Source organism: Panthera leo, chromosome F3, assembly GCF_018350215.1.
Source record: "Panthera leo isolate Ple1 chromosome F3, P.leo_Ple1_pat1.1, whole genome shotgun sequence".
Lineage (NCBI taxonomy): Eukaryota > Metazoa > Chordata > Mammalia > Carnivora > Felidae > Panthera > Panthera leo.
In genome coordinates this window covers 31,976,949-31,988,114 of record NC_056696.1, presented here as the reverse complement: position 1 = coordinate 31,988,114, position 11,166 = coordinate 31,976,949, and the positions used below count along the sequence as shown (strand labels likewise).

At 44.9% G+C, this 11,166-nt stretch overlaps 1 protein-coding gene and 1 long non-coding RNA gene across 2 annotated transcripts; one reads left to right on the top strand and one right to left on the bottom strand.

The window, feature by feature from the left end:
- Positions 1-789: 789 nt before the first annotated feature.
- On the bottom strand, positions 790-8,798 carry SLC30A1 (solute carrier family 30 member 1). Its single transcript, XM_042925313.1, has 2 exons — positions 7,320-8,798; positions 790-5,652 (listed from the first exon to the last, which is right to left on the bottom strand). Exons 1-2 carry the CDS (start codon positions 7,927-7,929, stop codon positions 4,751-4,753), a joined length of 1,512 nt encoding a protein of 503 aa, XP_042781247.1. The 5' UTR covers positions 7,930-8,798; the 3' UTR covers positions 790-4,750.
- Positions 8,799-8,926: 128 nt separating this feature from the next.
- Positions 8,927-10,558, top strand: LOC122211897. Its single transcript, XR_006198890.1, has 3 exons — positions 8,927-9,015; positions 9,487-9,624; positions 10,247-10,558. It is a non-coding gene; the product is annotated as an uncharacterized LOC122211897 (long non-coding RNA).
- Positions 10,559-11,166: the final 608 nt, after the last annotated feature.

The following is an 11,166-nucleotide window of genomic DNA, read 5'->3' as shown; positions in this document are numbered from 1 at the left end:
CACACTGTCTACTCGCCATGCCAAAGCTAATCTGTGTCCTTTTCCACCTTCTCATTTCTCCAAATATTGATGGCTTCCTCCATTCCTAGAAACCAAATTCAAACTGGTTCACATGGCACTTCAACCTTTAGCAAGTTCCTACCTCTCGATCCTCAGCCCTCTGTACTATCTCATGCCCTTGTCTCTCAGCCCCCATGTACATGAATCCTTCCCAAAGATCTTCATCCCTTCTTTGGAGTATTACTGTATTTACCAATTCTATGATCTATTGCCATTTATTGCCAATTTGATTTTTTCTTATGCAACTTTTATCTGCTTATCTCCCAGCCAGAAGCACAAGTTCTTTAAAGAAATTCTTTGTATGAGAGACTACATTTATCACAGTCCTGAACTCATATAACCAAACTAATGTACTAATGTACTCTTGGGTTAGTAGTTCCGGATGATCATGTAATAGCAAAACATTTAATAATCCATATTAGTAACTATGCTTACAAATAGCAAGTACCAAGAGGCAGGTTAACCTATAATTATGTAACGTGTGAGCTTAATATTTGTAACAAAAACATTTCACAGCCACTGAATATTTCATGTTAGTGAGCCTTTGCAGTGTTAGCCCTTCAATTTCGGTTGCAATTTTTGCCCACGTTTTTTTTCCTTCCCCATTACCATCCTATAACCTGGTCTGTGCACTAGCAACACTTAAGTTAAGCTGCAATTTCCCTTGAAACACCTTAAGTCTACATAACCCAGCCTAGTATAGGAGGGGAGGCCACATGCACAAAATGATGAAGTAGGTATTAAAATTAGTTTATTTTTCTACTTGACATTTAATAAATGAGAAGAAACACAGTAGTCTGTCTCATAAAGAACATTTATAATACATAACAATCCATAAAGCCTCATGGTGAGGTAGGAACAGCTTTGGAAAACAACGCACAGTCATAAAACATACAAAAAGTCAGGTAAAATGTTGCAGCACTAAAGGACATTTGATCTGCATCTGCATTTAATGAGATGATACTTGCATTTAACTGTGCCACATCTGGCCCAAAGGACAGGCTATGGTTGACACAAAACGACACAACATGGAAGTTTCATAAAGAATCACAGAATACATCGATACGCTTCATTGTGCTGTTTCAAGGCAGAACCATAACAGGGCAATTTGTGTCTTTTTATATATAGCCACATAACAATTGTATGTTACATTCCCTTCAGCATCTTTTTGCCAAAGACACTGGACCACAAAATTTTTGGTTTAAAAGTTTAAAGTGAATGACATACAAAAGGCTCCTGTGCCGGTGAAAAGGACCGCTAAATATTCCAGAGCTTGTTAGTACGACAGAATAGCATTGCCACATAATATTGGTAGCGCTACATGAAAATAGTGCTATTACAATTCCCATTTCAGGTGGCCACTGTATTTGACAGTTTTCCACTGAAAAAAACAACAAAAAAACCTCCACCTTCCCAAGAGTTTTAACACTGTTTTAGGACTTAACTGAAACTCTATTAAAATAAATATTTCCATATTGTAGAATTATTCTCCATATTTGTGTATGTGTGAACATCTTAAGACAGCAGGTAAATGACATTTATACCATTCAAACGGTATCTGCTTATAAACAGTGAAAATCTTCAACTCAATACCGGTTAGCCTACTAAATACTTCACACTAGGTTCCATAGGCCATTTCCCCCCAAACTTTCAAAAATTCAAAATTAACTGGGCATGTTAAACAAGATACAAACATGTTATAACCATAGTCTTCTACCTATTGAGATTTTTCAAGGTGCTCTTGATGGAAATTTTTCCTATTCAAATTACATACCTTAGTTATCCAGACATTGTTTTCTAAAACGCTAAAATTCATACACCAAAGCTTTTGTCCTTTTTTGACTTTTTTAAAAGGTCCTGGTCCATATTTTTACCATGCAGATGCCCTTCAAAAAAAACCTTTAAACAATCATAGAAGCTATAAGGTGACAGTGGAGAATGAAATCACTCTCATCACTAAGGCGGCATTTGGCTTGGAAAAATTTGCGTTGGTTTTAATTCAGGCACATGCAGCACCTCCTTTTCACGAAACCGAGACAACAGACAAGTTTCTAAACACATATTCTAAACACACTGATCTTGCTCAAATATAAAAGAGCCAGCAGGAGAGATGCACCTCCTAAAATTGATGCATTGCTATAAAAAGCATATTTAAATATTGGGTTTAAGTCTCCTAATAATTCAGGGTATTCCCCTCATTTTCTTTCAGGGAGGAATAAGCTATTTTGGAAAAGACACTTAAATCCCACAATATTTAAATATAAAAGCATTTTTTAAAAGATAATGCTAAAAATGGGTTAGAAAGTGCATTGTAAAGAAATAAATAATTCTCTGCTAAAACTCAAAAGGTGAGTCAGTGCCCACTGATTTTGCTATTATGACAAAGTCCTCTGAAAAAAGAATTCTGTGGTACCACTTTGTTACATATAAGCTACTTAAAAATTATGCAAAGTGAAATAACTGAAATCTAAAGGCTTTTACCTCCAAAGCACTTTTGGGGGAAAAAAAAAAAAAAAGCCCTTGTTCCATGCCTGTACACCATTAAAACAAAAACAGAAACAAAAACTCAGTTAGCTGATGTCTTATACGTTGTACAACCTTTAAGAAAGACCCAATAGAGCATTTGTAAAGAAAACCCCACTGAATGTATTTTACCAATTATCCTATTGTATGCATTGTTACCAAAATGTTTCTGTAACATAGAGTGTTTTAAGATCTTAATGAAACGTTTTGTAGTTTTAAGTGTTAAGTCAGGAATGTACACGATAACAGTACAGTTTCAAGCTTTCTTTCTCGTTTACCCAAATAAGGAGATTCCCAAATTTCATGTTTAAAAAACTGTTTTGCAAAATTCAAAGTAACTTCCAGTTTAGGAATTGAATTACACAATTATCAGATAAGAGTATTAAAAGATCAAGATGTATTGCAAATTGGCAGGTTATGGTTTTGGCCCATTATAGCAAATGTGAACTTACAAACGGTGTTCCTAAAATTACCTCATTCTCATTGGAAAAATCGGCTGTTCTTAAATAGGCCCATTGCCAGCAATAGGCTTATACTAGAAAAAAACACACCATCTACCACAAAAGATCCCTTTAAAAAGTTAACTGCCCAATGCCGATGCCTTCATCTTAAGACCCATTCAACAATGAATTATTTCAAATCCCAAAAGACAGCCACCCCAAAAGTAGTCAGCTATAAAAGTTACTGAAGTAGTCAGGATACCTTATTTCTAGAAAAATAGAGCTATACATGATAACTGACACTCCTATTCATCCTTTTGAGGACAAAACTCTAGTTTCTTCACAAAGCATAGCCCCTCTCTGTCAAGAAAAATATAACTTAACTAGCCTTAAATAATATTTGTGTATGGATTTGAAACCCACAGCAACAATGTCATAGCCAGGAACATCCTGTGTAGATACTGTGGCAATCTTACAAAATAGACCACTATTAGAAGATCCGAGATAGGTCAAGATTGGATGACCTACAGAATCTTAATGATTAATTTTGCCTTCGTTAATTAACTTTGCTTTCTACGACTTTAGTATCCAAATTGCATTAACCCTTAGATTTCTTTTCTCTCCCCCCTAAGTCAGTGGCTCTGGGCAAAGCACAAGAACTGCTGGTTGTGCTCGAAAAAAGCTGTTTGGATCCATTCATGATTGGTCACCGTGAAACGACTAACGTTAAGTTTTTTGTAAATATCTACAACTGAAAAGATTACATGAATAAGCTTGCCATTTAACAGGTAATTATTAGGTTAGCTTTAACGGCCTTAAAAATACTTACTGTATATATTTCGTAAGCCAACTTTCAGCTCAATGTTCTAATGGCAATCTTTCAAAGAAAGTGATGCTGGTGAACATGTCCACATTTTAGACTAACTTTGGTAAAAGAAGATAGGAGTTAAGATTCTCCGAATAATTTAGAAATGCAGTCTATTAACTTACCACAATCTATATATTTAATTTGGTGAACCTTCTTCCCTGCTCTTACTCTCATATGCCCTATCATATGTAAACTATAGTTCAACTTGTTAATTATTTCAATTGTTTATTAGAATAATACTCAGCAAGACAGAATCCAGGACAGTAACTGATCTTTAGTATCGTAAATACCCCATGTGAAGAAAAAGGGGAACCTTTCCTAATAATATCCATGAGTCATTCTTAAAAACATGCTGCCATTATGCTACGTAATGATCTCAGAGGGCAAATAAATATTACCCGAAACATCAAAGGAAACGAACCTGTTGATGATTTTCAAAGTTTAGTGATTCTAATTCTAATAAATAAAGTATAATACTGGGGGAAAAGAAAAGCAGAGAAATTCCAGTAACAATTTTAATTTATTTATCCCCCTAATTAATTTTTTACCATGGAAAAACTGGAAATCAAATGTCATTATGTTATATAAGGTTTATACTTACTTTAAACAAAAATGTAACATAGTGTTAAAACTGGCTTTCCAAAATTGTTACAGCATAGCTGTACTCTGCACTAATAATCACAAAGTTGTAATATAGAACTATGTTAAGCAGTCCCATTATGTTCTTACAAAAATAGAATTAAACTGTGTGACCAGACAAGGACTTCAATTACACTACTTGGCAAACTTAGAATTTCAATGGAGTCTTTTTCCTCTTGCAGTTTAAAGCAAAAGTCAAATACCACATCTTTCTCAAGACTCACAAAGATGATTCAGGTTGTTTGTTTGGCATTTTTTTAATCTCTATCACAACAGCAGGGATGCTTTCAGCTTTAGTCCTCTTGGGCTTCTTCTCTAGATTGTCGCTAAGTTCTAAACAGGAAATGCTAACTGTCGGGGCCTTTTCTGCATCCTTTCCAGAAGGGGCTTGTGGCCGGGTCCCACAACATTGCTTCAAAGCACACTGAGTTCTGCAGGCAAGTTCACATGGGACCACACTTGATTTAGAGCCTACACTAGCAAATTCAGGCTGGATGGTAGTAGCGTGAATTCCGTGATTATGAAAAACGTCCTTAATGATTTTGGCCACCTGCATGTATGATGCCGGGTCTTCACATTTTATGTGAGCAGTGGCAATGATTCTGCTTCCAGCCAGTTGCCAAACATGTAATTCATGAACTTCCTCAACTCCTTCAACACCTCGAAGTTCTTTTATCAAATTTTTGATATCAATTTGTTTAGGAACAGTTTGTAGAAGAATAAGAGCAGATTCCTTAAGTAACGGATAAGTTGTGTAAAGAAGTATACAAACCATTACAATGCAAAGAGTTGGATCTAAATATAGCACCCAGCAAGGACCAGCTTCATAAACTGTTGCATGAGTACTATTAATTATTTCTACAAATGCTTTGCAGGGGTCAGGGATACATGGATTCACACAAAACTCCCCTTTAGGACAACCCTTCCAAGAAAAGTAAAAGACCAAGGCATTTACTACTACAATCACTGAACCCAAAGCATCTCCAAAGACATGCAGGAAAACTCCACGCATGTTAAGTTGTCCAGCCTTATTATCATCTTCCAATTCCATATGGTCAGGTTCTCTGATAAGATTCCCATTCACTTGTACTTCCACTGCATCATTTCTGGACTTTTCTGGATCTACAAAGAAAGAAAACTGCTGTATCAAATACATTTAAAGTGTTTACACACACATCCTCATCTAACTCCATCTTAGTCAAGGAGGTGAACATTTTTCATAAAATATGATTTAAAAATGTGCCTAGGGCAGTTTAATATAAACTGACATACTGGGAATGAGCCGGGGCAAAATGGCCAGGGCTAAATCAAGTTATTAAGAAGACACTACATTTCCCCATCCTCCTAACCACTCTCCTATCTGCCCGCCTCCCCCCAAAATTTCATCTTTTCTGTGGGGGTGGGAACATTCCACTATACTTTTTGGCATATACAAACAAACAGAAAATATAAAATTGAATGCGATCCCCCATAAATTAAATGCCACGGTGCCTGATCTGACACACAGCTCTAGTCACTCTTTGTCACTGAGGTGTAGTGGCTAACTTTTAAACTTTTATCATGAATGTAAACCATAGAGTATCTTGGTGGAGAGGGTTCAGAAACTAAAAAATCAACAACACAAACCCATCAACAATCATAAACTTCAGGAAAAGCCGCAATAAATGACCACTATCTAACCCTACTAGCTCTTAAACCAAATGTATCCATCTTTGAAAGGAATTACTGTATGCACACCAGAGCAGCTTAATTTTCTTTGCAATAACACCTGGAAGAGCATGGGTGAGGGGAAATTCAATCGTTTATTAAACCTTTTCAAATGTACTAGTTGAATGTCATTAACACGACACCCTGCATCTTGAAAACAGCAACAATTGTCTGTGTAGCATCATACTACCAAGCAAATAAATGTAAATGAAAAAAAAAAAAAAAATCGGAAGGAAATACACCAAATTGTCAATGTCTTTGAGCCTGGGTAGTTGGACTTGGGTTGATTTCCTTTTTCCATCGCCTTTCAACATTTTCCAAATTACCTTCAGGAGCAATAATGTTTAGAATGAAAAGCATACAGTAAAAAATAAGATTAATAAGTGGCCATCACTTTTATTTTAGGATGATTTTGAAAAGTCCTCAGTGAAATGTCAAACACGACCAGACAGGTCCGAAACCTAGGATTGTCAGGATTAGGCTTCGATTTTAGACAACTAACTGAAACACACACTGCTGTTCATAAAAGAAACCTCCAACCAGGGTTTGGAGCTCGGCAAAGTCCAAGGCTAGCTGGCTCTGAATATCGTACTGAGAAACTCGCTTAAAGGGCCTAAGAACTGCTCGGGCAGGGCAAGGTTTCAAGTAGCCACCGACCAAGGATGAACTAACTGGGGGTTCTCTCCGTTTCCCAAGAGGGCCAAGAAATTTAATCAGGAAGCGCTTTTGATCCTGTGAAAACCAAAAGCAGGCAGTCTCTTGTAAGGGCGGCCAAGTGCGGCTGTGGACTGCGGCGGGCTGACGGTCACCTCCTGACCCTTTTCCCACTCCCCAAACCACAGTCCCCACCGACACCCCAGCCGCGCCCCCGCCCCCACCCCGGCTCCCAGCACCCGGCTGAGAGGGGTCCTATTTCCTCGTGTGCCCCGCGGGTGTGGGACCCGGAGGGCGAGGGGAGGAGGCGGCGCGGCGCCGGCCGGCTCGGGCACCAGGGGGCGTGCGGGCCATCCCGCCCCGGGGCCAGCCTAGGGTCCCGGTTTCCCCTGACCCAACCACCTGCGGCGGCCACTCTCTCCTCTCACCTGGCCGGTCCAGTTTCAGCCCGTTGGAGCTGCTGCTATTGGACACTAGGGTGTTGGTCTCCTCCTGTTCGGGCCTCTGCTCGCCTGGGGTCACGCTGTTGTCGCTGCTCCCGGTGCGGTTGCTCTTGCCGCGGGCCCCCTTGGGGTGGCCGTGACCCCCGTGCGAGTGGCCGTGGCCGGAATCGTTGCCGAAGCCGCTGTGATGGTGGAAGAGGCAGAGCCCCATCACGTTGACCAGCAGCCCGGCCACGCCGACCCCGAGGACCACCAGCGGCTGCTGCATCTCGTGCGGCTCGATGAAGCGCTCGATGGCCTCCAGCAGGATGGCGAAGCAGAGGCCGGTCAGGAAGATGGCGTTCACGAGAGCCCCCATCACTTCGGCCCGGATCCAACCGAACGTGTTCTTCTGGGTGGCGTGGGTCCGCCGGGCGAAGCGCTCAGCCACCAGCGCCACCACCAGCGCCAGCACGTCCGACAGCATGTGGAAGGAGTCGGAGAGCATCGCCAGGGACGAGGTCACCCGGCTCACCACCACCTCCAGCACCATGAACATGAAGGTCAGCATCAGCATGCACAGCAGCCGGCCCCGGTTCCGACCCCAGCACCCCATGGCTGCGGCTCAGGGGCCCGCCGAGCGCGGCCCGGCGGCTACACCGGCGGTGGCGGCGAGTCGCCGGCGGCCGGCGACCGGCGACCGGGCGACCGAGGCGGGAGGGCCGCGCGGGTCTCTCGCCGCCCGACCGGGCCGCTGGGGAAACCGCTGACGGGCCTCCGCGGCCGGACGGGGGCGAGCCCGGGGGTCAAGCCGCCGAGCCCCCGCGCCTGCGGGCGTCCCCGGCGGGCCGGCGGCGCGCAGCTCCTCAGGCGTCCGTCCTCGGAGCCGGCGCGGAGGCCCGGCTCAGCCCCAGCAGTCCCCACACCCACAGAGGGGCGGCGGAGGCCGAGGCGGCGGCGGCGGCGGGGAGCTGGGGCTCCCGGAGCCCGGGGACGAAGAGCCGGAGCAGGAGCAGGAGCAGGCGGGCGGCGGGGGCGGGCGACGGGCAGCTCCGCGCTACGAAGGCTCCGAGCATCTGCAGGCTCTCCGCGCAGGTCTTTCCCTTGCTGGTCTCCTCCGCTGTGGCTCGGACCCGGGAGCCGACGCCTGAAGAGCTAAAAAGGCGGCGGCCACGGCAGCTGCACTCGGCCCGGTCTCCGGCGCCTTCTTCGCCCCCCCTCCTTTGCAGACGGTTTACAAAAAAACTTTGCTTTGCACTCGGAACCCCCGTTTTCACACGGACCCGAGCGTGACAAGGCCTCGACGCCCCGCCCACCAGGCCCGGCACGCTTCCCCATTGGCCAGGGCCCCCTCACGACAGCCTCCGCACCCCGCCCATCTGCGCTCGCTATTGGATGGAGGCCCGGAGGGGCGGGAAGGGGCGGTGTCGAGGCTCCAACAGATGGGGGCGGGGCCTTTCCCTCCGGGAGCCGGGCGTGGGCCGGGGGCCGCGGCCGGGTGCAGCGGCGGGCGTCGTGGGGGAGGGTTGGGGGCGCGGGCCGCGTGCAGCTGGGGGTGGGGGAGAGGGGGAGGGGCAGGGCAGGCGGGGTCCCCTAGCACCGCGGGGCCGCTCCTCCGGCCCTGCGGGTCCTCGCAGCACCCCTCACGCCTACTGGGGCCGGGCAGCAAACAGACTTTGATCCTCCGAGCTGAGTCCACGTGGTGAGGCAGGAGGGAAGGGAGGCTGGGGAGACAAGTTGACCTAAGTAAAGCCATTTTGGTATTTAGGCTGACCCTTAACCTAAAAGTCAGCAGGTCATAAAAAGTCACAAGATCCCACTCATGGAAGACCACAAGACCGGACTCCCTCTGGCAGTAAAAGTCATAGAGGCTGGACATTCTTAAAATTGCTCCCTGTGGGTAATTCCACAACCCTAAGACAACAGAGAAACTAACCGCTCGGTGTAAATGATAAACTTGAAGTTTAGGAATAAGCCCCTCCCGTACGTTAGCTGATTTTGAAAAACTTATAAAACCTTTCTTTAGAGTTGGAGGGGGGGGGGGGTCCTCTTCCTCACCTGGGAGGGGAGACGGCTGCTTTGTCCGGAGAGTAGCTCCCTTCTCACTTCTATGCTTGATACACCTTTGTCCCTTTCTCTAAATGGCTTGCCCTGTACTTTTGTCTCCGCAAAGCCAAGACCCCGCCTGGCGGGTGGCCTGAGACCCTCCCTCTGGGCTTCCACCGGCCTGCATCCAGGAGAAGAGACCAGAGACCGCGCCCGCTGTGTGACAGACTGCATCCAGGGAGGGGCCGAGAGGGGGAGCCCGTGGGTACGGGACTCCCGGGTTGGGGTGGGGTGGGGTGCGGGTCCTGTCAAAGAACCGGGATGAGGCCGCATCCGTAAAGGAGTGCTGCATGAACTTGGGACTGCTCAACACCGAGCTGAGGAGTTAGACCTTAGGAGCAGTCTCGCAAGCGGCGAGAACTGAGTCTTTGTAAATATATCAGTAAATATTTACACCTATCACCACCATCCCTAGGAGACCTTGTGTAAAGGCAGATATTTCTGTCACTGATTATCTAAGGACAGTTTAGGCTACAGACCTCAAGCAGGGGCAACCTGGGTTCTGGTGCTGGCTTTGTCACTAGCCAGCTGTGTGACTTTAGAAGAGTCCACTAATCTCTCTAGACCTGTTTCTTCAAACATAAAGGATTGGGCAAGAGGATCTCTTCAGATTCTTTCTGACTCTAAAATTCTAAGGCTCTATGATTGAACAAACATTTTATTTATGGACTACAAATAGCCAAACCCTGTGTTGGTTGCTATGGGGAAGGGGAGGGGCGGTTGAGAATAAGGAAGAATGCGCTTCGTCGGGTGGAGGTAAAATATAAACGTATAAAATGTTTAAATTACAATGAAATACTCAATAACTTGTACCAACTTGAATTTAGAGTGCAAACATATGCACTGAGTGGAGATTAGTTCATCCGGAAGTGAAGAGTTCCCGATCCTAAAGTAGAGGGGTGGCTGGAATCAGGTAACCTAAGCCGGACCCCTGAAAGGCCTCACCACAGCCCCTGAACAGGAGGAAGAACCCCCACTGTTTTGGACAAAACAAGACAAAGGCAAAGCTAGCCAGTGCCTCAGGATCTATACATAAGGCTAGTTTGGAGCCTTGTTATTTTGCATTAAAAAAATATATTTCTATTTTCCCCCCATTTGTATGTGGTGTGTTTCTCATTTCCCCATCCACACTACAGAGCTGGACCCTCATCTATTTCTGTTCTGCAGTAACAGAAAAGAATGGAGAAAAGTTTCCAAGACATTATAAAGGAAGAATTGATAGGATTTGATGATTAATTGGGAGGGTGAAAACTAAGGAGGAGAATTTAACAAAGGTAGTTCAAATGTTTTAACCTGACAGGGAAAATCCTGCGCTAAGCAGGTGAAGTTGGGAGGGAAGGGAGCTGATTTTAAGGGGAAAATACTGAGGCTGTTTTTAATGTGCTAAATTTGCAATGAAATCTGGATGGTGGCAGTGGTAAGGAGTGGGGAGATGAGTCTTGGCACTTCATAATCTCCCCTCCTTTGGTATGGACAATGGACATTTATCTGATCCTGTTGTGTAAACACAGCTTCAAATCTCCTTCCAACCAGCACCTCCTATAGAGAAATTAGGGAGCCCCTTTTGGGTCAAGACATCCTGTGGAAATGGTTGGAATACCATTTTGCCACCTCTTGGGAGCTGCTGTGTCCCTTTATTTAAAAAACAGATTTATCCAAATGTGAGAATTTAATGCCCAAAGAGGAACCAGTAAGGAGATGTAGAAGGCAGCAGCACTCAGCAAACAGGACAGCCATCCCTTCAGTA